Source organism: Poromitra crassiceps, assembly GCF_964638095.1.
Source record: "Poromitra crassiceps genome assembly, chromosome: 16".
Lineage (NCBI taxonomy): Eukaryota > Metazoa > Chordata > Actinopteri > Beryciformes > Melamphaidae > Poromitra > Poromitra crassiceps.
The window spans coordinates 32,307,943-32,333,053 of record NC_139645.1 but is presented as its reverse complement, the minus strand read 5'-3'; the positions used below and the strand labels follow the sequence as shown (position 1 = coordinate 32,333,053).

At 46.7% G+C, this 25,111-nt stretch overlaps 1 protein-coding gene across 1 annotated transcript in view; it reads right to left on the bottom strand.

Moving 5' to 3' along the window:
• LOC310791594 (intermembrane lipid transfer protein VPS13C-like) overlaps positions 1-25,111 on the bottom strand; it is a gene marked incomplete at its 5' end in the record, with an annotated part of 130,999 nt that overhangs the window by 46,495 nt on the left and 59,393 nt on the right. Inside the window, 19 exons of the mRNA XM_083653261.1 lie at positions 2,103-2,236; positions 7,057-7,182; positions 7,378-7,548; positions 8,485-8,589; positions 9,627-10,016; positions 11,143-11,440; positions 13,404-13,525; positions 13,890-14,050; positions 14,885-15,152; positions 15,704-15,859; positions 16,121-16,210; positions 17,277-17,408; positions 18,481-18,714; positions 19,302-19,394; positions 20,778-21,010; positions 21,128-21,402; positions 23,944-24,113; positions 24,260-24,378; positions 24,510-24,642. Coding sequence (XP_083509387.1) covers positions 2,103-2,236; positions 7,057-7,182; positions 7,378-7,548; positions 8,485-8,589; positions 9,627-10,016; positions 11,143-11,440; positions 13,404-13,525; positions 13,890-14,050; positions 14,885-15,152; positions 15,704-15,859; positions 16,121-16,210; positions 17,277-17,408; positions 18,481-18,714; positions 19,302-19,394; positions 20,778-21,010; positions 21,128-21,402; positions 23,944-24,113; positions 24,260-24,378; positions 24,510-24,642 — 3,410 coding nt within the window. The remainder of the gene's footprint in view (positions 1-2,102; positions 2,237-7,056; positions 7,183-7,377; positions 7,549-8,484; positions 8,590-9,626; positions 10,017-11,142; positions 11,441-13,403; positions 13,526-13,889; positions 14,051-14,884; positions 15,153-15,703; positions 15,860-16,120; positions 16,211-17,276; positions 17,409-18,480; positions 18,715-19,301; positions 19,395-20,777; positions 21,011-21,127; positions 21,403-23,943; positions 24,114-24,259; positions 24,379-24,509; positions 24,643-25,111) is intronic.

Sequence of the window (25,111 nt, the reverse complement as noted above, 5' to 3'; positions counted from 1 at the left end):
GGGTGGAAGTAGCCAGTCCTTCAGCCAATCAGCATCAGATCCAGTCAAATCTAAATCCACTCAGAACAACGGCGAAAACATATTTTCTGCTGAGAAACCTCGCTGGTGCAACTCCTGTACTTGTTTAATTGTTGTTATGGAATCTATTTCTGCAATAACTGCACTTATGGCTGTTTAAACTCAATGAACGTTGATGTTACTGCTCGAGCCGGAGAGCCACGGAGGCAGCCATTTTTACTGCCATGGTTACTGACCTCTGTCTGTAGCAGACTGTGACCCAGGGCGTGTGGTTACTGACCTCTGTCTGTAGCAGACTGTGACCCAGGGCGTGTGGTTACTGACCTCTGTCTGTAGCAGACTGTGACCCAGGGCGTGTGGTTACTGACCTCTGTCTGTAGCAGACTGTGACCCAGGGCCTGTTGTTACTGACCTCTGTCTGTAGCAGACTGTGACCCAGGGCGTGTGGTTACTGACCTCTGTCTGTAGCAGACTGTGACCCAGGGCCTGTTGTTACTGACCTCTGTCTGTAGCAGACTGTGACCCAGGGCGTGTGGTTACTGACCTCTGTCTGTAGCAGACTGTGACCCAGGGCGTGTGGTTACTGACCTCTGTCTGTAGCAGACTGTGACCCAGGGCGTGTGGTTACTGACCTCTGTCTGTAGCAGACTGTGACCCAGGGCGTGTGGTTACTGACCTCTGTCTGTAGCAGACTGTGACCCAGGGCGTGTTGTTACTGACCTCTGTCTGTAGCAGACTGTGACCCAGGGCATGCTGTTACTGACCTCTGTCTGTAGCAGACTGTGACCCAGGGCGTGTTGTTACTGACCTCTGTCTGTAGCAGACTGTGACCCAGGGCGTGTGGTTACTGACCTCTGTCTGTAGCAGACTGTGACCCAGGGCCTGTTGTTACTGACCTCTGTCTGTAGCAGACTGTGACCCAGGGCGTGTGGTTACTGACCTCTGTCTGTAGCAGACTGTGACCCAGGGCGTGTGGTGACTGACCTCTGTCTGTAGCAGACTGTGACCCAGGGTGTGTGGTTACTGACCTCTGTCTGTAGCAGACTGTGACCCAGGGCGTGTGGTTACTGACCTCTGTCTGTAGCAGACTGTGACCCAGGGCATGCTGTTACTGACCTCTGTCTGTAGCAGACTGTGACCCAGGGCGTGTTGTTACTGACCTCTGTCTGTAGCAGACTGTGACCCAGGGTGTGTGGTTACTGACCTCTGTCTGTAGCAGACTGTGACCCAGGGCCTGTGGTTACTGACCTCTGTCTGTAGCAGACTGTGACCCAGGGCGTGTTGTTACTGACCTCTGTCTGTAGCAGACTGTGACCCAGGGCGTGTGGTTACTGACCTCTGTCTGTAGCAGACTGTGACCCAGGGCGTGTGGTTACTGACCTCTGTCTGTAGCAGACTGTGACCCAGGGCGTGTGGTTACTGACCTCTGTCTGTAGCAGACTGTGACCCAGGGCGTGTGGTTACTGACCTCTGTCTGTAGCAGACTGTGACCCAGGGTGTGTGGTTACTGACCTCTGTCTGTAGCAGACTGTGACCCAGGGCGTGTGGTTACTGACCTCTGTCTGTAGCAGACTGTGACCCAGGGCCTGTTGTTACTGACCTCTGTCTGTAGCAGACTGTGACCCAGGGCGTGTGGTTACTGACCTCTGTCTGTAGCAGACTGTGACCCAGGGCGTGTGGTTACTGACCTCTGTCTGTAGCAGACTGTGACCCAGGGCCTGTGGTTACTGACCTCTGTCTGTAGCAGACTGTGACCCAGGGCGTGTTGTTACTGACCTCTGTCTGTAGCAGACTGTGACCCAGGGCGTGTGGTTACTGACCTCTGTCTGTAGCAGACTGTGACCCAGGGCGTGTGGTTACTGACCTCTGTCTGTAGCAGACTGTGACCCAGGGCGTGTGGTTACTGACCTCTGTCTGTAGCAGACTGTGACCCAGGGCGTGTGGTTACTGACCTCTGTCTGTAGCAGACTGTGACCCAGGGCGTGTGGTTACTGACCTCTGTCTGTAGCAGACTGTGACCCAGGGTGTGTGGTTACTGACCTCTGTCTGTAGCAGACTGTGACCCAGGGCGTGTGGTTACTGACCTCTGTCTGTAGCAGACTGTGACCCAGGGCGTGTGGTTGACGATGAGAGCCGGAGCTGCTCCTTCATAGTAGTCAGTGAAGCCGATAACAGTGGAGTGATCTGAGATGTTCACGTCCACGATGATCCCTCCATACTGTGAGTCAAAGGTCAAAGGTAGTTTTATTGTCCCCGCAGGGAAATTGGTTTGCAGACAGAAGATCTAAAAACACACATAGTGCAACACAAACACTAAAACAGGCACAAAAATCCTCACATAAAACAACAAGGGCTAAAAACAAACAAACACTTAAGAGTCAAGATAAAACTACAGCTAAAAACATACATAAAACAAAAAAGCACAAAAAAGCACAGGGCAATGAACAAGTATCACAAAGTGCAAAAGGTAGCATCATAAAAAGTGCAAGAGTGAGCAGCAAAGTGCAAAACAGGCCAAGCCAAGGAATTTGAGTTCTCTCTGCCATTTAGCAGCTGAGAAGAGAGAGAGACAGATATTTGTTATTTTTTAACCCCCAAAATCAAATGTGCGCAATATATTACCGTAAATTCCGGACTATAAGCCGCGGCTTTTTTCCCGTTTTTTGGCCCCTGCGGCTTATATAACGGTGCATCTTATCTATGGATTTTTTCAGAAAAAAAATTTCAAATACAAATAAAATCTCTCTTTTTTAGCACTCTTTCTACCTATAAATCCACTTCTGTTTTAATTTCCTCTGTTGCCCTCTTTTCACCACACCGCGGACACTGTGTGCACTGTCGAAATAAACAAAGGTGTTGTGTTATGTTGTTTTGTTGAAATGTTACGGTAATACGGTAAATGGGAGCTTCCTCAAACAGCCAACAATCCCCTCTGTGCGTGAACCCTTACATATGGTAATTACGGTAAGCAAAGTTCATCAGCCCGGAATCACAACAAGACGAGCAGTCTGTCTCTCACTTACCATGGGGAAGGTACGCAGAAATTCACACGACGCAGCATTCAAGCTGAAAGCAGTCGAACTCGCACTAAAAGAGGGAAACAGAGCAGCCGCGCGTACTCTGGGCATAAATGAATCGATGGTGAGACGTTGGAAAAAGCAGCAGGAGGAACTGTCTCAGTGTAAGAAAACAAAAAAGTCCTTCAGAGGCCACAAAAGCAGATGGCCGGAGCTTGAAGATTCCCTTGAGGACTGGGTGTTGACCCAGCGAGCAGACGGCCGAGGCGTTTCCACGGTGCAGATCCGACTGAAGGCAAAAACAGTAGCCACCGAGATGAAAATTGAACATTTCAGAGGTGGGCCATCTTGGTGCTTTCGTTTCATGAGACGAAAGGGACTGTCTGTCCGGGCGCGGACGACTGTGTGCCAACAACTCCCTCCCGACTACCAGGAGAAAATCGCAAACTTCGGCGAATACACACAAAGGAAGATCAAGGATCATTCCATCGAACCGGAGCAGATCATAAACATGGATGAAGTGCCCTTGACGTTCGACCTGCCACTCACTCGCACTGTGAACAAGAAAGGTGAATCGTCGATCACGTTAAGAACCACAGGTCACGAGAGAACCAACTTCACTTGTGTTCTAGGCTGCACAGCATCTGGAGCGAAGCTGCCGCCAATGGTGATTTTCAAGCGGATTACGATGCCGAAAGAGAAAATGCCCAGTGGTATCTGCGTCAGAGTCAACAAGAAAGGGTGGATGATGGAAAGTGTCATGAAGGAGTGGTTGTCTCAGTGCTACGTCCAGCGCCCTGGAGGATTCTTTCACCAAAAGAAAGCGTTGCTCGTCCTGGACAGCATGAGGGCTCATATCACCGATTCGGTCAAAGCAGCCATCAAGAAAACAAACAGCATTCCAGCTGTGATACCTGGGGGCACGACCAAGCATCTCCAGCCACTCGACATCAGTGTCAATCGCGCATTTAAAGTGGCGCTGCGCATCGAGTGGGAGACGTGGATGACGAGCGGGGACAAGTCATTCACAAAAACAGGGCGAATGAGGAAGGCAACTTTCGCACAAGTTTGCCAGTGGGTCCTGACAGCGTGGAGGAGTGTTAAGACATCCACGATCACCAACGGGTTCCGAAAGGCTGGACTGCTGCGTGACGAAGAGGAGGACGCCGCCACAGCTGAGGGCCTTCAGAGGCTGTTCGATTCGGACAGTGACGAAGAGGAGTTCGTTGGTTTTGAGAGCGACAACGAAGGAGAGAGAGGAGTGGTTGACGAAGCCACCCTGAACCTGTTCGTTTCCGACACTGAAGTTGAGGACTTTGCTGGTTTCAGTACGGAGGAAGAAGAGGAAGACGAGGAAGACGAGGATTAGTGACTTTACTTTGACTCTGTTTACAGCCGTTTGCTGCACCTTCATCTAAAAGATGAAGAGAAGGATTACGGTACCTGGTTTTGTTGGCAGCACCTTATCCTTTTGAGGATTGTTTTTTGTTTTCCAGTTATTTACTGCACCTTAACCTTTTGAGAATTGTTTTATTGTTTTTACAGCACTTTATCCTTTTGAGGATTGTTTTATTATTATTATTATTGTTTTATTTTTTATAGCTACGGTATTTATTTTGTTGAAATGTTAATAAATGGGAGCTTCTTATAGCCTATAGCCTACCCTACCGTAATGCTTGTTTTGTTGAAAATAAATGGGAGCTTCCCCAAACAGCGATCTCTTTCCCGACATTCCTCTCTGTGCAGAACCCTTTCATATGGTAATTAAACATCAAAACACCCGCGGCTTATAGTCCGGTGCGGCTTATAGAAGAAAAAAATAGTCAATTTTGGTGCTGCGGCTTATAGACCGGTGCGTCTTATAGTCCGGAATTTACGGTATATTATATTATATTATATTATATTATATTTTTTTGTATAAACTAAAACAGCGTAGTTGGGTTCGTTTTGTTTAAAAGGATGCTTTATTTGGTGTGTTTTATCTTCAGATGGAAAATAAATACTTTCTTTTTACCTTTTCCCTGTTGATGAAATTTGCGTGTGTGTGTGTGTGTGTGTGTGTGTGTGTGTGTGTGTGTGTGTGTGTTTGTGTGTGATTGTGTGATTGTGTTTGCAGTGACACACCAAAGAAAACATCATCATCCTGCAATGAAATGTTTGAAATGTTTGATAGCGTTTAGGTGATTGATGTAATTATCTATTAGAAAACATTCCCTTCACTTTCCATCGTAAACACACCGGTGCGGCTCTGACACAGCCTGCAGAGCGTAGTGAGCCCCCCCCCCCCTTCCCCCCCCGGCAAAATGATGAGAAAGGTCCCGGGTTTGAACCCCGGTCCGTCCCAGGTCCTTTCTGTGTGGAGTTTGCATGTTCTCCCCGTGTTTGTGTGGGTTTTCTCCGGGTGCTCCGGTTTCCTCCCACCATCGAAGACATGTATGTTAGGGTTAATAGTCCTGTCAGTGCCCCTGACCAAGGTACTGGTAGAATAACTGGAGTTGGTCCCCGGCCGCTGCACTGTGGCTGCCCACTGCTCCTAGTTCTAGGAAGGTTCCTAGTAGAGGATGGGTCAAATGCAGAGGATGAATTTCCCCAAGGGGATAAATAAATAAAGGATAACTTCGGGATAAGGATAAAAGTAGCTCCACACCCATGCTCCATGCATTCCTACGGGCTTTGGATATGAACGTATTCCAGTGTGCAAAGATAACTGAGCAGTAGGGGTCGACCGATTATCGGTTTGGCCGATTATTATGGCCGATATTCAGCATTTTGCAGATTATCTGTATCGGCATTTTCATTGGCTGTTTGCCGATATAATACATTTATTAAAAAATGCGCTACTTTCGCCATAAAGCGCTGTAGAAGCCTGTGTGTCTCTCTCTCTGCTGCAGCTCCCTGTCTGGCCTGTGGCAATGTCCCGCCCACAGTGCTATCTGATTGGTTACATATTGAGCAATAGCCTATCAGAGGGCTCCTCAGAAATGAAATTTGAGACGCTGCCTGCCTGCCCTAACCTGACGCTGCCAGATGGATGAGTTCGTTCACATTTGTTTTATGCCTGTCCCACTCTGCCTGCCTGCCTGTGTGAGCGAGTGTGACTGCCAGCCTTCCTAGACTTTCTCCAACAAACACGGACAGACACAGACAAACGCAGATTGTTCGCAAATGTTCGTTTGGTGTGCCATAGCAGTCCGTCCGTGTCTGTCTGTGTCTGTCCGTGTTTGTTGGAGAAAGTCCGATACGATTGGTGTACCTTGTAAACTGGGGCAGAACACAAGATTTTAACTCCATAGCGTCCACGGTGTAGCGTCGCTCTTTTTGAATCAAATGGCCATGGTTGTCAAGCGCGAAGCTGTTTTATTAATCAATAGTCCTGTAGTGTCCCGAAAATCTATCTCCAATCCACTCGCATGTGTAATGCAGCGCAAGCAGGCTGCACCACTCTCTCCAGAGCGGAGGAGGAAGAAGGAACCGAATAAACTAGGATGAGACATTAGTACGTCAGCGGACTCGTTTGCAATAAAAAAAGGAACCGAATAAACTAGGATGAGACATTGGTCAGCAGATGCCCGGATGAACCTGTTTGTGTTCTCCTTTGAGAGAGCCTGGTGCGAGGTTAGTGTCAAGTAGTGTAAGCTGAGGGAAACCCTCTTTATTATTTTGTTTCTGTGGTGAGCTGTTAGCTTGTTTAAAGTACACAGCTTTATCTTGATAATGTGCCCAAGTCTCCACTAGATTAAACACACACACACACACACTTTGATTCATATCAATATTAATAGAGTGAATATTTTCAAATAATATTGTAGTTGGATAAACTGAAGAAAATGAATTTCAACAACGGGTCGTGTTATTCTAAATTTTGACACCAAGATTTAAATTTTTACTGCAAACATATATCGGTTCCAAAATATCGGTTATCGGTGTCTTTCCTTACCGATAATCGATATCGATATCGGCCCTGAAAAACCCATATCGGTCGACCCCTACTGAGCAGTGAATGTAAACACTGCAGACTGACCTGGTCCATGCCCAGTAGGGTGCCGTTGTCCTGCTTGTTGAAGAAGAAGGACTTGGAGGAAGATTCAGACCCGACGACTCGAACACAGAGCCGGCCCCCCACGCTCTCCGGCCACAGAGGCAGACACTGAAACACACAACAGACAACAACTGACCGTTGGAAACACACACTGCAACACACAAGACAACAACTGACAACAATTTCCCTCATTTTCGGACCCAGACCGCCTGCGGGGCGGGCCAACCCGCAGGACCCAGCGGGTTCTGGGGAGGCCGCGCGCATCACTAGCGGAGAAGTAAAGGCAGCGTCCGGCTCACTGACCTCAGTGGAGGCGATGTAGTGCCACCTGGTGGCGGAGGCGTGATCTCCATCTCCCTCCTGCAGCTCGCCCACCTCCAGCTCGTATGAGGACTTGTTGACCAGCGTGAAGAACGGACTCAGGGTCACGATACGGGTCAGGTTAAAGCTGCTCATCTGGATACTCACCCCCACCTGCACGCACACACACGCACACGCACACACACGCACACGCACACGCACGCACACACACACACACACACACACACACACACAGAAGTCTGATATAAATAGTTTTCTCTCCTGTGTTTATGACTAAAGGATAAGTTTCAAAAATGGAAATTAAGTCATTGCCTACTTACCCCCATGCTGATGAAAGGGCGGGTTTAAGTTGACTTGAACAGATGTGATTTACACCCTGTTTAAGCTGAAATCTTCACTGTAGCCACGTGCAATAAGAAGAAGGGGGGTGGCTAACTGTAGCCTGCTACAATGAATATTTCAGCTAACAACAGGGTGTAAATGATGTCTTTTCAAGTCAACTTGGCATCTCAGGGCTTGTGCAGACTTGGATTAAGCCAAAGTGAGGAGTATATGGAGCCCTTTTTTGACATCTGTAAGTTGGTCACCACCCACTTCAAATGGTTTAGGTCAGAGGATGCTGCGACAGCGTTTTGCTGTGAAACTCCACAAATGTTTTGTGGACTAAACAACTTCCCCTGTGCTTCCATCAGCTGAGATAATGACTGCACTTTTATTTGTGGGTGATCTTATGCTTTAAGAACAGGTGACAAACGTTTTGCCAGGATAACCTTTCTAAGTTCCTATTTTTTTCCATCTGTGTAACATATGTACAATTAAATAGTGTTAAAATATATTGACATTTAGATTGACGAAAGGAGGTCCAACTACAAAAATACACAGATGGGGGGAATACTTGTATTCCTATAATTTGTATATTCCCATTTGGTCTTGCTACCAGTTCAGTTTGGGAATAACAGACCAGTTTGCCCAACGGTCTGCCTCATACTGCTCATGACACAGACATTAACACACTGTCTGTCTGTCTGTCTGTCTGTCAGACAGACAGACAGACAGAACCCTGAGAGGAGGCACTGTATGAGATGTTACCAGGTAGTCCATGGTGGTGGAGGGACAGCGCACACAGCCGTAACTGCCCACCGTGTCCAGAGAGAAGCCGTCTGACCAGGAGGAGGTGGAGACACACAGCTGCAGCTGCACCAGAGGAGGAGAGACACAATGTTAACACACTGTTAGCACACAGCTGTTAGCACACAGCTGTTAGCACACAGCTGTTTCCTTGTTTTTTTACAGTGGTTTGGTTTCTCTGGTTTATTTGCATACAGTAATCTAGTTTCCCTTTGGTTTGTCTTTGATGGTTTTGCTTTAAGTTTGGTTGATTGTCTGTTTGTTTGGTTGATTGATTGCATGTTTACAGGTATTTATATGTTTATGAGTGCATATTGGGGTTTTTTAATAATAAAAGATAAAAAGAACATCCTGCTGTTAACACAATGTTTTTTTGTGTGCATTTTTCTATCAGAATGATCGCCTGCATTAACTGCTGTAACCACTTGGCAAATAAATACAACGCAGAAACATCTCTTGCTTTATAATCTCATTGTTTTGCACTTTTTTCTGCTGCAGCAATGTGGGAATGAAAGCCTTTCTGCATTCATCTCAGTATGTGACCATGCCACACCACACCACGCCACGCCAACGCCACACCACGCCACGCCACGGCACACGCCGCATTGATGCAGTCATTCCTGCAAAAGGAGCCCCGACCAAGTATTGAGTGTATTTTTTGATTTTCATGAGATAAGCCATAATCATCAAAATCTAAACCAAAAAAGGCTTGACATATTTAACTTTATGTGTAATGAATCTAGAATATATGAAAGTTTCACTTTTTGAATTAAATCATGAAAAAAAAAAACTTTTCCATGATATTATTTTTTAGATGCACCTGTACTCTGGTCTCCCTTCAAGCTGTGTCAGATCGTTGAAACGACTTATGATTGGTATCGTGTCATTATCCTAACCTCTTCCAAGGAATTTTCCTATTGACTTTCATCTCCTGTGTTTTTTGGAGTCCAGTACTGATTTTGTTTTTTTTCTTGCTTTCCAGGAATCCTGAGTTCCTGCCTGACAGCCCGCACAACATTTTGTTAATAAATCCTTTGGGTTTGTTCAACCACCGACAAGTGTCTGCATTTTGACTTCCACCTGGGTCGTGCTAACAGGCCTACCTTGCTCTTGCTGAACAGGGCCTTCTTCCTGAAGGAGAAGAGCACCACATCTCGGTAGTCTGCGGGGTGTTTGACGGACAGCTCGTCGGCGCGGTACTGCAGCACGCGCGACGTCTTGTTGATGATCCAGTACGGGCTGAAGACCGACAGCAGCAGGCGGCCGTGCGCTCTCGTCACGTGCACGCTCACGTCGGCCGTCAGCCGGGGGTCCGAGTCGCAGGTGAAGGAGACGGGGAAGAACTCGGGCAGGTCCGGGTCCACGCGCACGTGGCCGTGCCAGTCCCGGCCCTGGTACTGAGACAGCACCAGCTCCATCATCTCTCCAGAGATACGAGCGTTCAGGATGTCAGAGGAGCTGCCCTCCTGCAGCTCATAGAACTCTGCTGAACCCTGGGGAGGTGATTATAAAAACACCTTAGATTTACACATCAGAGTCAATTAGAATAGGTTCAATTAGCTCACTACGGAAGCCCAGAGAGGCAAGTTGTTGTTGTTGTTATTATTATTTATACATATCAAAACAATTACAAAAAATACAATATAATCATCATTGAATGTGAAGGAGAATTGCGTTAAAGGTCCCATTCCGTGCAAAAGCTGTTTTTACTTGTAAATGCATATATACTGCTGTCAGCCCTCCCTGTAATGAGTGGTCACACGCTCAGAACTGCCACAGTTGGATTTGTCCCTATACAGCTCTCTCAAGCAGTCTCCTCCAAGCCACACCCCCAAACGCGCCGTTTGCCCAGAGGGGAATCTTGGGGGAATTTCGACGTCACGAGCTTCCTCCTGCATACAGCGCGGGTCCCTCTCACACAAGCTACCTGCACCATTTAGTCTATAGCCACAAAATTAACACTTCTAGCTGGAGCAACGCCAACTGTACGTGATCCAGCAACTGCAGAGGTGCATTTGGTAAGTCTAGGCATTTTGAGATGTCCTCTTTAGCGTAGTACCGTTTAGTTAACGATAACTCGCAACCTAGCGTGCTGGTCCACAGACGCTAATCTGATTGGCCGCTGGGAGCCTGGGGCGGGCTCTCCCTCAGCGGCCAATGGGAACTGTTAGTTCTGAATATATTATAGAAACAGGCCATTCTTGGGAAGCGACCAGATGAGGAAGTGAGAACTCCGTCACAACAAACGGGTTTGCTATATTTTCGACAGATTAATCCAGAATCATGTTTTATGGACCAGAGACACACGTTTTTAAGAGGTTACAGCTGCACGAATTGGGACCTTTAAAAACCCTCCAGGGACTTAAGTGTTGCATTCTCCAGGTAGCATATTATTATAATAAATAATAAGTGAGAAAACAAAACTAATCTAGGAAATTCTGAGCTTAATATTAATATTAATTATTAAATGAGTATTACAAAGGCCACGATTAACCTGGCAAAAAAAGAAATTTCAAAAAATGATCCTGGCAAAAACCTTTTTCCCACCTGTTCTTAACTCATAAACACAGGAGAGAAAACTATTCAGATCAGACTTGGCAGCATGTGTGGTGAGCGTACCTCCAGCAGGTAGCGCAGCGTGTAGGGCAGCAGGTTGCGCAGCGTGGCCACAGGGTGCAGGTGGATGATGTAGGCGGGGTCCCAGTCCTCCCCTCCGGCGCTGGTGATGTGCTGCAGGCTGTCGGGCTGCGCCAGCGTGTTGAGGCTCAGAGGCAGGAAGCTGCTGTCTGTGGCCGGGCAGCGCAGCACAGAGCGCACCTCAGAGCTGCGGTGCACCTGCTCCTTCCACGACACACAGGTGGAGGAGGCTCCGTAGAGCCCCTCCAGATGGCCTGCCGGGCGCACAAACAGCTGGGCCCTGGGGAGGAGAGGGTGTAGGCAGAGGTCACACATACTGAATAAAATCAATCAATCAATCAATCAATACTCACTAACGGCTGCCTGCAGGGCTGCAAGGCTAAAGCCCATGGTACACCAATCAAATGTCTTACAACGGAGAATGTCTCCAAACAAGGACAGACAGCCATGGCACACCAAACAAACATCTGTGTTTGTTTCAAGTGCCATGGACTTAAAACTGTCTGAAACAGGCAGAAAACATTTCTGTCTGCTGGACACAAAAGTTGAGGATTTATGGTCTGCTTTACAGTTTCACCTGGAAACAAATACATACATATACAGATCCTTTCCAAAAAAAAAATATATCATGAAAAGTTATTTTTTTTCCATAATTCCTTTCAAAAAGTGAAACTTTCATAGATTATAGATTCATTACACACAAAGTGAAATATTTCTAGCCTTTATTTGTTTCATTTTTCATAATTTTGGCCTACAGCTCCAGAAACCCCCCAAACAGTATTTCAAGAAATTAGAATAGTGTGAAGAAAATCAGCAGTTACTTCTCAGTTATGACTGACTCCAGCCTCAGTCCACTCCCTCTGAATCTCCGACAAATATTTGAATCGTCTTTGCTTGACAAACTGCTGAAGCCCACGTTCATCCATGGTATTTCCATGATATTCTAATTTTTTGGAAAGGATCTGTATATATATATATATATATATATATATATATATATATATATATATATATACAGATCCTTTCCAAAAAATCTTGAATATCATCACATTGACCTGATATATATATATATATGAAGAGTTAATTTGCAAAAACAGGTATTCATTTGGATATTTTATAATTTTATTTTATATATTGATGTATTTATACTAGGGGTGGGAGAAAAAATCGATTCACCTAAGTATCGCGATTTTTAATGTCACGATTTTTTGAATCGATCTTTTATTCCAGAATCGATAATCGCAAAAGCAAAAAAAAAATTTTTTTTTTTTTTTTTTTTTTTTTTTGTGCCCGCAGTCAGTCCACTCACTGAACAGCAGGCCCGGCGCCGCCTACTGGTTTACTAGTGGTTTTATTACTTTATTAGTTAGTCTGAAGTAATAATTACACTTCAGGGTTAAAGTGGGTGCATCTTTGGGCTTCAAACGTCGGCCCATATCGGCCTGGCCTGCTTGGTATCTAATGCCCGGCCTGAATTATGATCCCAGTCCGCCCCTGTTTTTAACTATATCGCCCAGCCCTACTCATGATATATAATATACAGTCTCTAGTGTATGATTCAACTTTTCCCATGTTCTAATCTAGTGTAAAAAGCAAACAAACTGAAAAAAGAAAAGAAAAAAATAAACAAAAATCGCAATAAATCGTAATATCGAATCGCAATAATCGTAGAATCGCAATACTTAAGAATCGCAATATATATCGAATCGGCACCCAAGTATCGTGATAGTATCGAATCGGGAGATAAGTGAATCGGCACAGCCCTAATTTATACTGTAATTTATTTATTTTTGGGGAATTTGTATTATCAATCATAACTAAAACATATTCATCTGATAATTTTCACATAAATCACCTCAATAATATTTTCTATGTGCACTCCAGGGAGTATCAACCAGGTGTTGTTCATTTTAAGAATGGCGTTTAACCTGTTTTTGCAAATGAACTCTTCATTTATACACATACATTTTCAAATTCTGACAAACATCTGTCATGGATCTGCACAGTATAACACAAAGTCATTCTGAACAATGAAATTCCTAGGACAAGACAAGCAACAACTACATGTGGTTACTACAACTGCTGTTTCATGTGGGTTTATGGTCCAGCGCAAGCTATGACTGGAATCTGGAACGGAACGTATTTTTGCAACATCCGTCCGATATCCGATGTGTGAATTACATTAGTATCGGCACCCAAAACCGATATGCCGATATCCCATCACTAATCTGGATCATATATACCTGTAGGTTTCCAAGGCGACGTGGAACTCTTTCTCGGGCTCGGCGACTCCGAGCGTCAGCAGGCTGCTGGAGGACGGACAGTACTTCAGGATGGAGAAGGGCACCGAGAAATGATTCTTTATCTGGAAGCAGAGGCAGAGGTCTCAGCAGAATTATTACCATTATCTTCCTTTCTATTTTCAAGGTTCCCAATGCATTCCAGAGAACTGAGTACATCACATTGACCTGAGAAAGTATATCAAACTATAACTAAACAGCGAACATGAATGACTGAAGTGTTACAAATTGAACTAGAGGGTATACCTCTGCCGCGGCCTGTTACGCCCCCTTGTGGCTAGTGGGCGTGGAAAGTTAATCACTTCTAAGTTGGCACATAACCAACGTTTCTGCCAAGTTTCGTGCAAATCTGTTCAGAACCTTTTGGATGACATTGGGTTTGATGCCCCTGTGGCCTTTAAGGGTTAAAGTGAAGCAGACTGAACCGACCTGTAGTGGCGAGCGGACGGTGATGACCTTGTTCCCCTGGATGGCGTCGACCTGGAGCACCACGGACACGGCCTGCTGCAGCTGCGCCCCGCGCACGTTATACAGCCGCCGGCCCGGCTTGTCCAGAGCGATGTTACAGATCTCACTGTAACCTGAAGGAACTACGGGGAGGACACAACATATTTCACCTGCTTAAATAAAGGTAAAGGTAAAAAAAATAAAAATGTATTCACATATAAAGATGTATTTATAGAGGGAGGCGCACACAGACTCCCACCTCGGCCTCCTTCACTTCCTCAACAAAATGGATCACTGGATTTGATTTATCTCTCGCCTCTCAAGGCTTCCATAATAGAGCAGCGCAAGGATGACTATTTTTGTAGACCAACCACAGAAGTCATGTACTTCCTGGTTCCGTCGTCGGGAAGTAAGTCAATATGATTTATATCACATTTATATAGCAATATGACAACCACAGAAGTCATAATCAAGTTAAGTAAATGATGAAACTGCGGCCAGATAACCTTCACAAACTTATAGACTTATATGATTTTGAAGCGTTTTCTGAAAATCCATTACCACATGTTTTCCCTACCATTATGAGGCTCAGTTTTGGGCAGCACCAGTAAGCCGAATGAATGTCAAATCAATGTTGGTCCCCAGTGGCGGTCAGCAGGGCACAGGTTTGTCTTTTTGGGTGTTGTTTATTTATTAGCTGCTGTGGCTTTTCCACATGTTTGTACACAGATATGGTCATATAATAATGGTCCAAAATGAAGTAGCCACCAAGCAGCCCCTGACGACACAGCACCTAAGCCCTCCAAAAAGCCAGGGAAAACCCTGCATCTACTGAAAGAAGTATACATGGCACTATATGTGGCGTACAAGATCCAAGTCCAGACACATTATCAGACGGGCTAGAACATGAAAAGCACTATATGTGTGTCGTGTATAAAATGAGAATGTGTATGTGAGTCTGGAGCCCACTGACTGACCGATGGTGAGGTTGAAGAGGCAGCTCTCCTGGCGCTGCAGGGTGGACAGTTTGCCCCGGGACGACGAGGCGGACGCTGAGTGCTCCAGGTCCACGCTCTGGCCCACCGCCACCTCGTGCAGCTTCCCCCGCGCCGCCGCCGCATCCACCAGACGCAGGTTGGCGCCGTGCTGCACGATAAGCGGGATCCCCAGGGCGTTCCAGATGGTGAACGGGGCTTTCTCCTTCACAGAGTAGTCGAAGGTGGAGGCCGTTCCTTCAGAGAACGCCTGGGCAAAAACAAGAATGTGTCTGTCCGGCTCCTCTCTAACTCCACAGTGATCCAGCATACAGCCAGCTCATACATCTTTCAAAATGTGTTCTAAACGTGTTTATCATTTTTCCAACCCAGTTTAGATGAAATGCACAGACTTCTCAGTAGGAACGGTTATCTTAGCTGTTAGCACAAATGTGTTGCTGTTTCTAGCGGCCGGAAAAACGGTTATTGCAGCTTGCAATACCCCTCTCTACCTGAGCATTGTGGGTCAGTGTTGAGGTTGAGGCTTACCTTGGAGGTTGGTGAAGACCTTGAGGAGGAGTCTTACCTTGGAGAGTTTGGTGAAGATGTTGAGGTAGAGTCTTACCTTGGAGAGGTTGGTAAAGACTTTGAGGTAGTCTTACCTTGGAGAGGTTGGTGAAGACCTTGAGGTGGAGCCTTACCTTAGAGAGGTTGGTGAAGACATTGAGGTAGAGTCTTACCATGGAGGTTGGTGAAGACGTTCAGGTAGGGCCTTACCCTGGAGCTGGAGGTTGGTGAAGACGTTGAGGTAGAGAGTCTTACCTTGGAGAGGTTAGTGAAGACGTTGAGGCAGGACTGCGACACAGTGATGTTCATGGTGTCTTTGGAGCAGATGGTGATGGCAGTGCGAGGTTCAGGGAGAACGATGAAGTCGTCTCCAGGAACTGGACTCTTGTCCTGGACCGGGTTGTTCTTCATCTGCAGGACCAAACATATCAGACACTGTGTCAGATCCACACTCAGTTTGGACACAAAGAATGCAGAATAATTCACCCAGATCAAGAGTGAAGACATGGAATGCCTTAATATAGACCTTTATACAGTATAAAGCAGTGTGTTTGTGTCAGTGTGTGTTGTGTCAGCAGTCTAACACTGCTGTCTGTCTCCACAGTGTTAGCTTAAACAGACACAGTGTTAGTGCTGCTAGCGGAAACAGAAGCTAACTGCTAAGAGTCTCACCTCCAGCATGAGGTTCCACCTGCGTTTCCCGCCATCCACTCTCTCTATCAGTGGCTCCCAGACTGCATGGCTCTCATTAAAGTAGTTTACCTGCAGACACACAGGACATATTATTATATCATTATTTATACATTCAACTTCTGGATTGCTGACAAGACTGTTAGGATCAAGATCAGGGGCGGACTGGGATCATAATTCAGGCCGGGCATTAGTTACCAAGCAGGCCAGGCCGACATGGGCCGATGTGCGATTGAAAAATGTGGGCTGTTTGAAGCCCAATTTGGCCCGTTTGAAGCCCAATTTGGGTCGTTTGAAGCAAGATTTAGTGAATATAATGCTAACGCGATGATACACGTTACCTATTTGTTCACTAATAGAAACATCAACATTGCCTAGATAACTGCAAGTATAATATGAAGAAGTAAAACCAAAAACATGCCTCTGTACAAACGCTTCACAGCAAACTTAATTTCAGTAAGAGTGATCAGATCGGGCATACTGCGTTATTCTCCACAGGCTTAAGAACTACACGTCATAACAATAATACTAAACATTGACATATTCTCAGTTTCATTAAACATCTTCCTGTTTAAGCAAGCCCCTAACATTAAAGACATGGTAGTGTGTTCTGCTCAAGCTCCAACCTTTGTTTCTGAAAAATTAGGCCAACAATGGTTTTAGTCTCTATAGCCTATAGCCAAGTGTTGAGCAATGCAAAACTCAAGGCTCCAACACAAGAGTGCAGAAATGAATAAGTGACATCACGGTGGCTCTTTTTTTGCACTCCAGGCCAGGCCAGGCCACCAGGCATCGGCCCGACGTGCCCGATTATGCAGTCCGCGCCTGATCAAGATGAGAACAACATTGTTTATTACAAGGCTTTGTTGAATATCAATCAACAAACTACTTTTTTTCACTTTTGTGTCTTTATCATGCAATCAAACAGAATAGGTTTGAGAGCAACACTGCAAAAAAAATTATTTTTCAAGTAAAAGAAGTGATTACAAAATATATTAATGTGATGTATTAAATAATGCAAATCCATCTCATGTCACATGATGACGCATCATGAGTGAACTAACAATGGCTGCGCAGCCCGATTCACTGCTCGGGTATTTCCCTGAGTCAGTAAAATGTGAGTGATCCCCACAGTCACCTCCAGCGTCATGTCTGCGTTTAGGTGCAGCAGGGAGGACCAGTTCCTGGCCGAGCCGCTGAAGGAAGACTCAGCCAGCAGCAACGGGACGGTCCTGTGGCCCAGCCCCGAGTCCAGAGTCACCTGGACCACCTGTCAAAGACAACACACACGTTACACAGAGCATACTGAACTACACAGGCCTGAGTCTAAAGTCACCTGGACCACCTGTCAAAGACAACACACACGTTACACAGATTATACTGAACTACACAGGCCCGAGTCCAGAGTCACCTGGACCACCTGTCAAAGACAACACACACGTTACACAGAGCATACTGAACTACACAGGCCCGAGTCCAGAGTCACCTGGACCACCTGTCAAAGACAACACACACGTTACACAGGGCATACTGAACTACACAGCCCTGAGTCCAGAGTCACCTGGACCACCTGTCAAAGACAACACACACGTTACACAGAGCATACTGAACTACACAGGCCCCGAGTCCAGAGTCACCTGGACCACCTGTCAAAGACAACACACACGTTACACAGAGCATACTGAACTACACAAGCCTGAGTCTAAAGTCACCTGGACCACCTGTCAAAGACAACACACACGTTACACAGAGCATACTGAACTACACAAGCCTGAGTCTAAAGTCACCTGGACCACCTGTCAAAGACAACACACACATTACACAGAGTATACTGAACTACACAGGCCCGAGTCCAGAGTCACCTGGACCACCTGTCAAAGACAACACACACATTACACAGAGCATACTGAACTACACAGGCCCGAGTCTAAAGTCACCTGGACCACCTGTCAAAGACAACACACACGTTACACAGAGCATACTGAACTACACAGGCCTGAGTCTAAAGTCACCTGGACCACCTGTCAAAGACAACACACACATTACACAGAGCATACTGAACTACACAGACCTGAGTCCAGAGTCACCTGGACTCTGTGTTGTAGGACTTGAGTCCAGGACTCAGACCCGAGTCCAATTTTCAGGAGTCGTGATTCGACTTGCACTTGAGGCACTGATGACTCAAGCATTCATGCATTTGGACTCGGACGTTGGAGACAACGACTCGCCGGTCAGACTTGTTAACTGATAAAGACCGTTTTTTGTCAATTAAGCATCGATGGGAGTGAGCGCTGATCGCCTCGTGTCGCCACTGAGGACTCAAGAGGATATAAACGTGGCACCTTGACGTCGACGGCGAAGCTCTCTCCCTGGTTGCGTGCGTCCGGCTCGGTGAAGCTCTCCGTGGCCTCGGTGGCCTGGTCCACCCCCAGGAACCAGTAGTTACAGGCGTAGATGTTCATGACAGACCACAGGTCTGTGACGCCGGGCCGCGCCTCCTGGCTCTGCTCGCTCTGAGGCTTGGCCGTCATGGCCGCCGTTATCGTCATCACCGTGTTCAAGATGACCGGAGAGATCTGCAGCAGAGGAGTTCACAGGAGTTCACCTCAAAGGTTCTGCCACACAGCAGCTTTCTCTCATCCTGCTCTCTGGGTGAAGGTTGTTCATCTTTCCTAAGGAGTTGATGGTCTCAATCACTAGTTTCAAGTCTTCTTCAATACAGCATGATGTTCATTTAGTAAATTATGGTCCTTAGAAGATAAAGCGGACAACACTTTTGGGCGTGATTGACAGATCGCCTGTCCAGTGATCGCACAGCTCGCCGATCACTTGTCCAAATTCACGTCACTTCTGTCTCCAAATAACCAAGATGGCGACGGTGAAAATGCTAACCTCCAGACTTCCAAACGCAAATCTAAAAACCAATAGGTGATGTCACGGTAGCTTTTTATACAGTCTATGTTTAATTTACATGTTACTACAAACTATAACAAACACCAGAGGAGTTTACCCATATCCAACGTTGTTTTTACTCCTGGCCTTTGTTTCATTATCAGTTATTTTAAATGACTACCGGCCACTTTTGGAGGAAATACATCTATCCATCTATCTATCTATACATACTATCATACATATAAATAAGATCAATTTCAGCTGAAAGTACCTTGACGAAGACTTCCTCCACTGTCACAAAGCCGGTCAGTGGTTGGTTGGGCTGGCTTTTGGTTTCCAAAGCGACTGAGCAAGGCCTCAACACCTATTGGCAAAGAATGACATTTCTATCAGTCAATATACTATTGGATTTGCAAAGTAACACAACTCTTTGACTGCATAATAAAGTAGAGCAGGAATGATGTATTGTTGTAGGCCAACCCAGGGGCCGGTTGCACCAACTGGTCTTAACTATGCCTGGTCGTAACTCCTACGTCGGTCTAAGACCATGGACTTACGCCTGTTGCACCAACACGGCTTATGTCTGGTCTTAACTATGCTGGTCGTAGCAATGCGCGTCCATGTGAATTGCCAGGGAATGCACCCTGATTGGCCAGTGTAAGACCAGTTGATGCAACCGGCCCCAGAAGTTAGCATTGTGCTGGTTCCCTCTTCTGGAAGCCAATGGCATTTTTCTATAGGGGTTTTTGGTTAGGTGCCTGAAATAAGATCTGTGGTTAACAGACGTTTATGAAACTGAGACCTTTGTGTTTAACACGATAACCTTCACAAATTATCACCACATTTTTGAAGCGTAAATCTGATTTTCAGAAAACACTTCAAAAATTATAAAGTGGTGTTCAATTGTGAAGATGATCTTGCTAAACACAAAGGTCTTTGTTTCATAAACTGTTGTTAAGCACAGACGTTATTTCAGTCATTTAACCAAAATCCCCATAGAAAAACACCATTGACTTCTAGACAGGTTTTAGGACTCATCCCTGCGGCACTCCATAAAGACACAGAAATAACTCCATATGTCTCACGTGGTGATGACCTTGTGCTCTGTGTGTGTGTGGGTGAGTGTGTGTGTGTCTCACGTGGTGATGTCCTTGTGCTCTGTGTGTGCGTGCGTGGGTGCGTGCGTGCGTGGGTGTCTCTGTGTGTGTGCTGTGTGGCGTGTGTGCAGGGGCGGACTGCATAATCGGGCACGTCGGGCAAATGCCCAGTGGCCTGGCCTGGCCTGCAATTTTTTTTTTTTTTTTGGTGTGTGCCCGCAGTCAGGCCACTCACTAAACAGCAGGCCAGGCGCCGCCTACTGGTTTACTAGTGGTTTTATTACTTTATTCAGGGTTAAAGTGGGTGCATCTCATTGTAAAGTTGGACTTGGCCCAAATTGGGCTTCAAACGGCCCAAATCTGGCTTCAAACGGCCCAAATCGGGCTTCAAACGGCCCAAATCTGGCTTTAAACGACCCAAATTGGGCTTCAAACGGCCCAAATCTGGCTACAAACGGCCCAAATTGAGCTTCAAACGGCCCAAATTTTTCGCCGCCGCCCTTCGGACGCCGGCACGCACATTGGCCCATATCAGCCTGGCCTGCTTGGTATCTAATGCCCGGCCTGAATTATGATCCCAGTCCGCCCCTGCGTGTGTGTGCTGGTACGTGAGTGTGTGTGCGTGCATGTGTGTGGCGTGTGCGTCTCACGGTGGTGATGCCCTTGTGCTCTGGGCTGTGGAGGAAGGGGCAGGCCAGGAGGCGGAGCTCCCTGAGGTTGGCCATCATGCTGTGGGCTCCGCCCTCCTCCGTCAGGCTGACGTCACACTGGAAGGAGGCCACCAGCGAGGGGGCGTCGGCCCGCAGCAGGTCGGCCACAAACACCACCTCCGGGTCGACCACGACCGCCCGCAGCCGCGTCCGCTTCCACTGCTGCTCAGGGGCTGAACATTCAAAATCGGTGAGATGAAAAAGTCAATTGCGATGCTTCCCCCCCAAACTGGCATTGATGTCTTACTGGCGTTGGAGGCGGAGCCTCCACAGGGCGTTGGGTGTCTTACCGGCGTTGGAGGCGGAACCTCCGCGGGGCTCGGCCAGCTGTTTCAGAGGCAGCCTGTCGCTGTGGGCGGCGGTGGAGGCCGGGGGGGCGGGGCTTTTCGGCAGCGCCTGGATGAAGAAGTCGGCCACGGTCATGAGGAAGTCCACGCTGGCACACAGGTAGAGCTTCTGCAGCACGGCCACCACCTCACGCTCAGGCCCCGCCCCCGCCGCACTCTGACGGTACGTCACGTCGATCATGGCCTCGGCGCTCTCCTCCTCACGCTTCCTGATCATCCTGCACAGACAGATGGTAAATGGCCTGCATTTATATAGCGCTTTTATCCAAAGCACTTTACACTCAGTAAGTACATTCACCCATTCACACACCGATGGCGGCAGGTTTACCCCGCAGGGTGCTGGCACACCATCGGGAGCAATTTGGGGTTCAGTGTCTTGCCCAAGGACACTTCAACATGCAGACTGGAGGAGCCGGGAATCGAACCACCGACCTCTTTTATCCAAAGCGATTAGTGGACGACCCGCTCTACTACAGCCGCCCGACAGATGGGACATCAGAGCGTGTTAATGTACTAATTGTTATGAAAACCTGGCTCATAAATATTACTGTCTAGGAATTGTTATTATTTGATCATTTGATTTTCGACGTAGCTTACAATTAGCTCCACGTCATCACCTAGTGCAGTGATACTCAACTGGCAGCCCGCCATTTTTTTGCAATTCCATGGCGGGCCACACAGGGGGCGCCCGCGGGCCGCATGTGGCCCGCCATGGAATTGCAAAAAAATATATATATATTTTTTTACAGTGCACCTGAACGCAACATGCAAGATACCCGCTGAATAAGTGTCCAAATGTTCATGTCATTCTGGTCAATACTCCACTTCTGTTATAACATTTCAGTCTGGAATATGGAATATCTTTTAATAATCTATGATTTAGCTGCTAAATTGTCAAATACCGCCGTCTGCTTGCTACCCAGGCACTTATGTATGTAGCCTACTAACTAACTAACTATATCCGGTGTGCACAACATTGTCAGACTAAACTCTGGCTGACACCCCAAAAACATACAATCCGCTACAGAAAAATGTATATTGTTTGTTTATTAACACATTGAATGCCAGCCATGTTTTCATTCCTGTAGGTAAGTTGTGCCAGGGGTGTTTTTGACGATTCTGGCTCATTTTAGAACAGCCGAGGATTCTTTTCTGTTAAGAATTCATGAACAGCAATCATCTAAAAATAACTAATAGAATGTGTGCTTTCTCTGTCTAAAAGAGTTAGTTTGCAGAGTTAGTAGTTATGTAGATATTAGCCGTTGAGTACAGCATGGTTTCAGCGTCTGGAAATTTATTCAGAGATAAATGGCTTTTTGTGAAACAGTCACTTTAACCATTCATTTTTGGCATCAGTAAGACCGTCAGACATTCTAAACAATAGTTTTGAACAGTAATTTCCTCCATAACAACAGGAAACACCCCTCTCATTCAAACTCCTCCCTCCGTGTGTCTTCTCCTCCTTCCTCCTAACAGCGGGCGTGTCAGAAGCGCGTTGTGCTGCCTGCCTGTCTGTCTGCGTGCCTGCCTGCCTGCTTGCCTGCGTGCTGGGACGAGTCTGAAATGGATTACTGTAAAATCGCCAAGCCATTTCCTTGAATGGCTTGCTCCCGCGGTGTGTGTGTGTGTGTGTGTGTGTGTGTGTGTGTGTGTGTGTGTGTGTGTGTGTGTGTGTGTGTGTTCGCGCGTTGCCCCCGCGGCTCTGGGGGGAAGAGATCTCTGTCCGTTCTGTGTGTGTGTCCGGGCTTCTGACTGTAAAATCGCCAAGCCATTTCCGCGGGAGGCGGCTGCTTTTGGGTCCCGTGGCTGTGACTTCTCTCGGTCTCTGTCGCCACTTAGTGGTCGGTAAAATAGATTACACACATGCTCTTGCTCCAAATAGTTATCTCGAAGATGTAAAAGGGGTTGATTGATGTCCCACCGTCAAAAAAAAAAAATGTTTATGTAAGACGAGTTAGCTCGTCCTTGGCACTTAAGCGCTGGATTATGTAAGACGAGTTAGGTCGTCTCTGGCACTTAATGTGTTAACTGGCCCCTGGCCTTCTATCATTTCACGAAAGTGGCCCCCGGGCAAAGCAAGTTGAGTATCCCTGACCTAGTGCAACATTATGTTCTTACCCTACGTGATGCATTCAACTTGATTATATGCCTCACTTGATTATGTGTTTGTGAGTTTAACCAATTCAGTTGTCTAGGGCCAAGGTTTCTATCTTTTTACTGGACTCTGTGTTGTTGCAGGTTGTTTGCTGACGTACGTGGACTGCATTAGCTAACTGTGTTAGCCTGTGTGGATCTTCTTCTTCGCTGGTGTATTTACTGTATTCTGTATTCACCTTTCTTTCAATCAAGCAATCAATAATGAAACTCCTACTCCACTAATAGTAAAAATAGTAGTACAAAAAACTGAGTATAAAATAAGTAAATCAGATATCAAATTAAATAAAAAAGTAATGGGTAACACTAAACGGTACCTTATTTAAGAGTTAGTTGATGTTTAATAAGTATTAACTAACCTTTAATTAACAGCCTTGGTCATAAGCTTGCTCTAACCTTAACCTCAGTGAGGTCATGCCTCAAACCAACCTCAATACCTTAGTTAACATGAACAGTATAAGTAATAATTACTAGACAGTGTAGACACATTAGTTAACTCTTAATTAAGGCTTAGTTCACATGAACAGCATTAGTAAATGATTACTAGGCACATTAGTTAACTGTTAATTAAGGATTCATTATCGCTACTTAAGCAGAGGTCTCACCTGGAGCTGACGCGGGTCATGGCAGTGCGCAGGTCGTCCAGCGTGCAGCCGCTCAGCACGGTGCTGAGCTCCATGCTGCCGTCGCTCAGCAGCTTCCCAGACGCCTGCAGCTTGTGGAGGGCCAGCTCCCCCAGACGCAGGCTCTGCTGCCGCAGGCCCAGCCCAGGAGACTGCAGGGAGGGCAGGGGAGAGAGATGGTGAAGGATCAGACATCAAGGGACAGATTCATAGACGTATGAAAACATATGGACTGAGCCACTTGCAGGCTAAAGGTGAGAATGATCCCTCTGTTCTCTAACCAGAGCCAGAGACTCACCTGTTTGGGGGCGTGGCTGTACAACACCAGAGCCAGAGACTCAATGTTGAAGTTGAACTTGACAGTTTCCTGAGGCTCCTCCTCCTGATCGCTGATGTCACTCTGCTTCTCCGCGCCGCCTGAGGGCAACATCACACACAGTTTACAGCCAGATCCTCTCGCGCACGCGCACACACGTGCGTGTGTGTACCTGTGTGTGTGTGTGTGTACCTGTGTGTGTGTGTGTGTACCTGTGTGTGTGTGTGTGTACCTGTGTGTGTATATGTTGTGATGTGTAGGCTCTCTGCCTGTGTGGAGGCAGCCGGGGCTGGGCTCTCAGCCTCTCCCAGGTTCTCCATCAGGATCCTCAGCAGAACCTTCAGGTCGTCCTGACTCAGCGCCGCCTGGAGGCGCAGGAAGCACAGGACAGAGGTACAGCTTTTAGCCTGCTTTCTCCCCACGACTTTCACTTTGAATCCAGAGGTTTAATCATGCTTCAGTCCATAGTTTTCCTCTTCAGGTTAAAATGTACGGAAGCCATGAGAGGCAATTGAGAACAAAAATCTAGGAATCCATTTTCCAAGTCTGATCTAACTAATGTAGTTTTCGCTCCTGTAAAAGTTTAGCCAGCATTAAGTTCAATTTTCTTTTATTTTTTCATCTGTGAAGTAGGGGGGGAAATGGCATAAGTTGCTAACACAATGTATGTACCTTGGAAGAAGAAATTGATGCTTTCAGTCCTATGTAGAACATGGTCTAGTGGCGCACTCTTGTGGTCGAGAGGTATTACAGCAACATACATTTAGAAACATGCGCCTGACAAAAAAAAGGCAAATATCCCCCCGCTTGTTTCATATATTATTTTATTTTATT